The sequence below is a fragment of the Toxotes jaculatrix genome, chromosome 12 (assembly GCF_017976425.1).
Source record: "Toxotes jaculatrix isolate fToxJac2 chromosome 12, fToxJac2.pri, whole genome shotgun sequence".
Classification (NCBI taxonomy): Eukaryota; Metazoa; Chordata; class Actinopteri; family Toxotidae; genus Toxotes; species Toxotes jaculatrix.
In genome coordinates, this window is record NC_054405.1 from 11,147,408 (window position 1) to 11,155,857 (window position 8,450).

Below are 8,450 nucleotides of genomic sequence, written 5' to 3' on the forward strand. Positions count from 1 at the left end.
AACACTTTATTATGGGTTGCACTGAAAAGTAACACGTCTCTGAAGAAATATTATCAAACAATATCACATTAACTGGGGAATGGGGGCATATCATTTAAAATGTGGAATATGAGTTATATACTGTCCATCCATGTATTTCGAGTACTCTGTAATTAAAAGTCATCTTGGAGACAAATGCAGAAGATATATTAAAAGAAATTTCTAAGCCATGTGTACTCTGCCAGCACTAGATACCTCGTTTACTTCTTATACACCAAGTAGGAGAAATGTGACATGTTTTTCTGATGTCTGGCTCAAACAAATTGTTTCCACTGGCTGTAATTTCTTGGCTCCTAAATCATCAACACTGCCCACCTTTTGTACAAATTAAAGGTGTTTTCTCTGCCTCCGGTGACTCATCTTCAGGTATCAGCTGTGCAGACTGCCTGTGGGTGGTCCCACGCTGTTATTCTGTCCCTCCTCCTCTGCAGAGTCCTCAGAGCTGTTTACCACTGCCGCACTGAGACTGTGGAGCTCCTCCAAAACAGACAGGAGTTTCTCTGGCAGGATACAGACAGGCCATTGGTCAGATCAGTCATATCTGTGTGAATGTGAGGACTTGAAAAAAAACAAAAAGCATCTGACGCATGAGAAATTAGGACACTTCTTACCGTCTGCAGGTAGTTGGAATTTTGCCCCCACAGAGCGACTCCTCTCTGAAGGTTTTTGTCGTTGTTCCTTAGCAGCAGCAGAGTTTTGTGGAGCTGTTGTGTGAACTCTTGTGTACTCACTCGTCAGCCCTCGCTCAGCAACAGTGGCCTGGAACAGATTCAGGCCATGTGAGGTCACCGACAGAAATGAAGACAGAAGCAACATTTTTCACAACTGTCATCTGCTTTATAAAGTCTTACCGGCAGCAGGTTTTTGTCCTTCTCCGTCTCCTTCAGTTGTTTATTCTGAACTTCCCTCTTTGTGCGTGCACCCATAAAATACTGAGTTTCTCTCATCTCGTCCTGTTTCCTTGCTGCCTCTCTCTCAAACTGCCGCAAAGTCATAACTGCAAGAGACAATACAGATAGATCAAGAGCCACTGGGAAATGCTGCTGTACAGTAAACTGTGTAAACAACTCCAATCATATTAGATCACAGTCTGCGTTACAGATATGACTTCAGCCCCCAGTGTTAAGCTTCTGTGGGCTGAGGTAGCATGGTGCTAATCCGGCTACCTGCTTTGGTGTGCTCTCTCCTGGCCGTATTGACTTGAACCTCCATCTCTCTCAGCTTCTCAGCACAGCTGTCCTCAATCTCAGACACCCTCTCCTGCAGGGCTAAAGGGGAGCAATGAATGCACCATTTCTTAATATAGTATCTTAGACACAGAGAAACAGAGTTTTAGGCTGTATTTGTATGAGTCTCAGAGGATAAACCTGGATCTTATTGCATCTGTTAGCAAAATTTCAAGACAGCAAGACCTCTACAAAAAGCAGACTGAATAAATTCCAGATTTATCAATTATTACGATGAGACCGTGGTAAAGCATAACAAACTGCAGCACAGCAAAGTGGTAGTAGCCTAAAGGTCAGAAAAAAAGCTCTTCTATTTAATTTTTAAATTATGGCTAACATTAGCTGGTCTTTTGCTTCAGTAAAGGCAGTGGAATATATAGCACAGTAAAGCACGCTAAGACCTGGTATTTAAAAGGAAATTAAATTCAACAGCGTGGATCTGATGTCTGCACCATAAAAGTGGTTATTATCTCTACTTTTTCCATTGATGAAGGATCACATGAGAACATGTATATGAAAGGAGTCGCTTGTTGTGAGAAACCCAGTTTCTGTACCAGTTACTGTTACTGCTCTACAGAGCTTTGTAGCAACTTTAAGATCATCATTTAACTTTCACGACCTGCAACTTTATTGGTTTGGTTAACTGACACTGCTCTTGTGGCACTCTGTTTTCAGCCACAGCAGGCAGCTGTTTTCAGCCAAAAAAAAAGCTCCAACACACCAGCTGTACAGAACATGTCTAGCAGCCAAAGGCAGACAGACAAAGTCAGCGAGTAGGTGGTGAAAACAGTGGAGCACTTATCAGCTAAAGAGCGAGATATATTCCCTCAGGAGGAGTTGGTGGAAACTCTCCCTGAACACCTACAGTCAAGGTGCTCTTGAGCATGTCACTTAATCCCCAACTGTTCCAGTGAAGGTACCGAGCAGAGGGGAGTGGCAGACCAATCCCAGGTGTGAATATAAAATCATGATGAAGGGCATTTCTGAAAAAGAGCAGGAGTGGCTCAGTCTGCTTTCCCCACATAAGTCAAGGCTAAAAAACAGTAACGCGGCTCAAGATAGCTGCTGCCTCACCCTGCTCGCTGCGCTCCTGCTGGATGAGCAGCTCAGAGCGGAGTTTCTCCAGGTTGACCTTGCTCTCCTCCAGCTGGGCCTGGATCTGCTGCAGGCTCTGCTCTGCCTTCTCTCTACCAGCCACAGCCTGCTGGACCTCCGCCCTGCTCTGCTCCAGCTTGTGCTGCTGCTGCCTCCATTTGCTTTCATCTGGGGAGGATGTACAAAGTGGACTCAGACTCATTCACTGCCAAAACGTGAACAGCCGACAGATGATGCATTATAATAAGTTGTCATGAGATGTAAGAGTGCTCACACTGTTCTTTCAGATCAGCAAGAGCTTTCTCGATGAGCTCCGGGGTTCTTTTGAGCTCTTGTGTGAGATTGTCTCTTTCTTCACACACCAAACTAAGCTCTGTCTGGAGGTTTGTGATGCTGCAGGGCAACAAAGACAAGATGGCAGAGCAAATAAAAGGAACAGAAACTCAAGCAGAGAGGCTGAGAATCAATTGCGTGGTGTTTAACAAGGGAAGCCAAAATCTAAACAACCAGAAAGCGACTGACTTTCAATGTAGACTAAGACGACATGTACTGACATATATATAATGCCAAAAATATTCTTATTAATATCACAGTATTGATTTGAACCATGTTACCCTGCCTTATTTCCAACCAAACATACTTTCATGTTTGGCCACAAAGCAGTACGCATTTATTTGTACAACGTACACACTAAGGAGATAATTGCAAGCTGAACTGCATGAGCAGGCATGAATTAGCCTACTAGTTCTCTGAATTAGTGCTGCAAAAGTTATTGGGTGAAATACTTCAATTAATTCCCTCCAATCTGACCAGTAATGATTCATGTAATTTTCATTTAATCACTTAACCAGTAATAGTACTAAAACTAAATGCAAAGAGACGCTTGACCTTCAACATTTAATATTACAAATGGAATATTTTGGATTTCGAAGCTGCTGATCAGAATAAGTAAGCACTTTTAAAGACATGATTTTGGCCTCCAGAGTAAACGCAATGTGCATTTGGTATTACTTTTGGCATTACAGTACAAATGACTGATCAATAAATTGAAAGTATATGATGAACCCTCATACTGTACCTTTCAGCAGCCTGATCTGCCTGTTTGCTGGCCTGCTGAACTTTCTGCAGAGCCACTCTCCTCAGGATCAAACCTGTGACGCAGAAACATTGTGACTGTCCTGATTCACCAGACATATAGATAAGCACAGCAATCATCCCATCAACCTCTGGTTTTGCCGCACCTTGGATTGTCTCCACTCGTCTGTTAGCAAAAGTTAGCCTCTGGGTAAAAGTGCTGAGCCTTCTTTGAGCTGTGTCCACTGCTTCCGCCTTACTCTCAAATGCCAGATTGAACCTGTGAGACACAGCCAGACTGCGTGTTATGTGTGATGAAACTTTCAACACTAACAAGAACAGTTCTTTAGCATTTTCCTTCTGTTCTTCTACTTTGTTTTACCTGCGCACTGCCTCTGTCAGGATTTTAAGTTCAGCCTCTGATTTCTGACTCTGTGACTTTAGCTGAGAGGTTTCCTTGTGAGCCTGGGCCAAGTCCTGTTTCAGTGTCTGGTTTGAAAAAAAAAAAAACACACATCTTTATGATGAGACTATCTTACACAAATCTACGATGATGCAGAGTTTCGAGAATGTATTCATGGCCAGCTGCTGATCTTAATACCTCAACTACACTTGTAAACTACCTAAGTTTTCATATAGTCAGCATCCTCTGCTGGGGTAAAAATGAACAAGTGTTTATCTCTTTCCTGAGCAGCCGCAAATTTATTGTGCATCATCAAAATTTCAGACAGCCACGTAAATCACATCACTTGCTTTGGTACCAACCTCTTTTTCCACTCTCTCCAGGTCCAGCTCAGCTATCCTGTCATCTAGACTGTGCTGGAGGACACTAACCCTGTGCTGTTCCTGCTGGAGCTGCTGCTCCACGGATCTGAACTAAAACACAAAGCAATACACTACCACAATTTAAACACTGGTTCCAAACACACTAGACATGATTGTGCCATGGTATAGTAACAGAAGTTTTCATACTTTTGAAAAGAGCTTATCCTTTTCTCCTCTTAATTCAATGTCCTTCGAGCGAAGCTGAACGCATAACTTGAACACTTTGTCTCTCCAGAGCTGAATCACTTGAAGGCCCTCAGATCCATTCCTCGCAAGTGGGTCAGTCGAGGTCTGCTTAAACATACACATGTGGTACATAGACACACACACAGAAGAGAAGAGAAGTGAAGAGAAGGTTAGGGAAGTGAAGAGTTTTCAAACAGTCTCTGCTCTCAAATGCATCACCATGCAATAACTGTGAAACCTCTACCAAGAACTAAATAATTCAAGTTGTTCATTGTTACGATTACCTATCTTCAGCAAAGTTTCAGCAAGATATGTTGTCAAAACAAACTAAAATGCACTCAAAGTGCATTCAAAGGAGAAAAAAATGTTTCATATGTCACACTGTATATATACACACAACATCTGCTTTTGGAACATGGCCAATGTGAGGATCTTCAAGATCCAGCCACCTGTGCATCAACACTTCAGACTTTTGTTTAGGCTAATATCCTGCATTAAGTGAAAACCACCCACCTTCTTCAGCATTTTCTCCTCTTGGAGGACGACTATCTCATTCACAGAGTTAAGCCTGACTGTCAAAAGCTCATTGGTCATCTGAAGAGCTGCCTTTTCTTTGTTCAGCCTCTACAGTATGAAAGAGATTGGAATGAAAAAAGCACATGTAGAGGGTGACTTATTTTAAAATGCATGTTAATTCATAAACGTAATACTCATTTCCTCCACCTTTCTTCTTTTACTGAAATGAACAACATTTAAAAGTGTTTTCCCATGCAAGTTCTTTACAGTGGGCTGATGGAAATCAATACTGTTTATAATTTCTCCACCTCAACAGCTTCATTTAATTGTTCCTTCTCTCTTTTCTCTGGGGCAAGCTGGCCGATGTAATTTCTGAGGCTGTGCAGTGTTGCAGATTGTGTCTCAAAAGCTTGTCCCATTTGGCTGAAAAATAAACAACACCGCCCCCCAAAAAAGAATCAGTGAATCTGACTACAAATGTAGATGGATGTTTAGCTCTTTAGCAGTTTTAGACTGAATGTGGCACCTTAAATGTTCTTTCAGCCCATCCCTCTCAGCAGATACTTCCATCAGAGTGCTTTTTATCCGCTGCACGTCTGAGGTCATTGATTGAAGTCTGTCCTGTAGTTCACTGTTTGTTCTTCTTGCTGCACCCAACTCTGCAGAGTGGGAAGCATTCAACTGCTGCAGCTGAAAGTTAAGAGAGGCAAACAATGGAAATTTTAAGACACATACAAATAATGATGCAATGCCTTATTGATCCCAAAGGAGAAGTTCTACTTTCACTTCTTTCACTCCTGAGGAAGGTCAGAAAAGCACTGAGCCACATGCTCGGTGTTAGACTCAGGGATACTTCAGCAGAGCAGCTGCTTGCTGACATGGGCTCTTGGATGCTGGACGTAAAGCCTTGAGAAAGGTCACCCAAATCCATGTGTACAAGATTTATGATGGTTTAAATATCCTTGAGCACACACCTCAGCCTCCTGCTTCTTCTGCATTTTCTCCAAACGTTGTGACAATCTCAGAGTCTGCTGTTTGGCCTCCTCCTCAGTCTGTAATCTGCCCATTTCTGCCTTCAGAGCAAGCTCCTGGGCTTCTTCTTTCCTCCTCTCCACATCTCTCCTTAGCCTTGCCATTTCCTCACCCGATTCGCTCTTTAGTCTTTCAAGCTGCAAGAAACAGAAATGTTAAACACAGAAGAATATTCATAAGTGAAACTAATCAGAGTGAAGCTAGCTAAATTCAAACTGTCAGGTGTCTATAAGCTACAAGACTGTACTAAACACATCAGACTATAAACTACCAAAAGGAGTTATAAGATGCCAGTAATTCTCAGGTGAATTTCAGTGTCGAAATGAAATGTTTTGTTGGTAAACAGTAATACCTGTGAGCTTATTTTCTCCTTCTGTGCGCTGCTGTGAATGAGCTCGTCTCTGATTTGGCTGAGTTCAGTCTTAGCCTTACATAGCTCTTCACGCATGGCTTCCAACTCATGGCTCTGTCTGTCATACAAAGGTTATGCCATGCTTGAGCAAAATGATTCATCACTAAACTCAACAAAAATGTCAAACCAAAATGTAAAATGTCTTGACTGCATAACATTAACATATCTCCTACCTGTTCAGGGTGCTGTCTCTGTCTCTAATCTCTTCCCTGTGTCTCTGTGAACTCTCCTTCAGGGCCTCCACCTGCCCCTTCAACCTCTCAGCTTCAGCCTTGTGCTTCTCTGCCTCCAGACGCCACTCTGACTCCCACCTCGACCACTGCTCACTTCTCTCTGCAGATCTGTGTTTGAAGAAGAGGCTTATTCATGTACCCAATATGTCACCCAACTGACAGACAATAATGGTATTTCTGACCATATAAAACACAGAGTGGATTACCTTGCTCCAAGGTTTGATGAGTGATCCACAGGCATCCTTGCCCTCATGCTGTTTTCTTGTAACGTCATAATCCGCTGATTTTCCTTCCTCAACTCCAAGATTTCCTGTTGGGCCTGAGAGATGGCAAGCCATGGATTGGCAGGACTGGGATCCGCTGATGGCACTGATGGTACTGGGTTTATCCAGGAGATGGATGGTGGTGTCCCTGTGTTTTGAACGCCTCTGTGTGCTCCAGATGACTGGACACTCGTTGCAAAATGTGATGGGGGTACCAGGTCCTCCTGGACATTTCCTGCATAGCATGAAAATATGTTTATGTGTGTGCTTGACTAGTTGTCTGTGTTTCCAAAGTAGAGCCTAGCGTTTCCCATACATATGGCCCTCCAAGTAGATAAAATCACACAGTATCAGCTTAGGTAAACCTTACATTAGAACGACTTATTATTTGTTTTCAAGCTCACCACACTGAGTTGAGTGCACTGCGGTACCTGAGAGTCTAGACTGCAGGTGAGGCGTTGGAGGACTTCTGTAAATTGTAGCTACTGAAAATAACCTGCTTTACATTCTCCTCATCTAAATAACCTTTTCAGTGAACTCGACATTTACTTGAAGTTAAGACCAAATGTAAAAACGCGATCAAAAAAAAAAACAACCTACTTGCAAGCGGTTGTGAGGTGAACTCGGTGGGTACTATGAGCCTTTCTTTACCCAAGTTATGTCTCTCCATGGTCCACAGGGGAAATCATGAACTAAATCATAAAACAGTCCGGGGTTGTTTGGCTGCTCTTTTAACGTTTACTCTCCCGCGAGTCACGTCATTCGTCGTTGCCTTAGTTACCGGTCACAACGGAAACCTCCGCAGCTCGCCTGGGCTATTTTTGCTGGCCAACCTTTAAATGCTCAGACTCCACGTCGGTGGAATTACAAATGCCCCGCAGCACCCCAGCCAATCTGCACGTTTATGAACTTGATATAAGTGAAATGACTAATCCAAACTAACAGCCGCGCGGTGCATCACGGGAAAGTGGAAGGAAACCGACAATAGCGTGGTAGCATTTTCCCTGACTCGTGTCTTGCAGAATCTTCTCCCTCCCAGGCTGCCTTAAAATCCATCAAGAACCCCGCACTGGCCCGTAGTCATACATACTCGTTGGTGCCTATTAAATAGGCTGTACTCTGCCTATTAAATAGGCTGTACTTGAGGGCATGGGAAAATACTAAACATGTTTTGTTGTTAAATATTGACAATGATTTTCACTGGTTCACTGGTTGTGAAACTACAGTGGAGAGAGCAAAATATACCATTTCAAATGCTTTGACATATCTTCCTACCTGTCCCTTGGTGTGGTAAACTCCACTGATAAATAACCGCATTTGCACAATATATTTTTACATTTGAAATGAATTATGGGTAATGGGGAATACTACTTTATTCTTCTGAAGGTGGAACCACGAGGCTTTTTATTCAGCTACTTTTGAGAAATATTTTGTGATTAGCAGTGGAAAAGGAGCTCTGTGTAAATGTACCTTCTTTGCCTAGGACTCCCACACCACAAGAACACTCAAGGGTGTCTGACAACAGCACCATTTCTGCAGGATATCTCCA

General features: G+C 42.9%; 1 protein-coding gene across 1 annotated transcript; it reads right to left on the bottom strand.

The window, feature by feature from the left end:
• cchcr1 (coiled-coil alpha-helical rod protein 1) lies at positions 1 to 7,815 on the bottom strand. The gene is made up of 19 exons (XM_041051733.1): positions 7,502 to 7,815; positions 6,845 to 7,136; positions 6,579 to 6,746; positions 6,346 to 6,463; positions 5,936 to 6,130; positions 5,488 to 5,651; positions 5,270 to 5,384; positions 4,959 to 5,069; positions 4,407 to 4,550; positions 4,200 to 4,310; positions 3,817 to 3,923; positions 3,602 to 3,714; positions 3,439 to 3,511; positions 2,635 to 2,753; positions 2,340 to 2,528; positions 1,206 to 1,307; positions 891 to 1,036; positions 651 to 798; positions 1 to 539 (listed from the first exon to the last, which is right to left on the bottom strand). Exons 1-19 carry the CDS (start codon positions 7,569 to 7,571, stop codon positions 409 to 411), a joined length of 2,616 nt encoding a protein of 871 aa, XP_040907667.1. The 5' UTR covers positions 7,572 to 7,815; the 3' UTR covers positions 1 to 408.
• Between the last annotated feature and the right edge of the window lie 635 nt (positions 7,816 to 8,450).

Excerpts from the sequence above, each read along its gene's own strand:
- cchcr1 (XM_041051733.1), bottom strand. The coding sequence starts at position 7,571 with ATGGAGAGACATAACTTGGGTAAAGAAAGGCTCATAGTACCCACCGAG. Across the intron at positions 6,747-6,844 it reads TCATCAAACCTTGGAGCAAG|ATCTGCAGAGAGAAGTGAGC; the intron begins GTAATCCACTCT and ends CTTCAAACACAG. Across the intron at positions 5,070-5,269 it reads AATTAAATGAAGCTGTTGAG|AGGCTGAACAAAGAAAAGGC; the intron begins GTGGAGAAATTA and ends TTCATACTGTAG.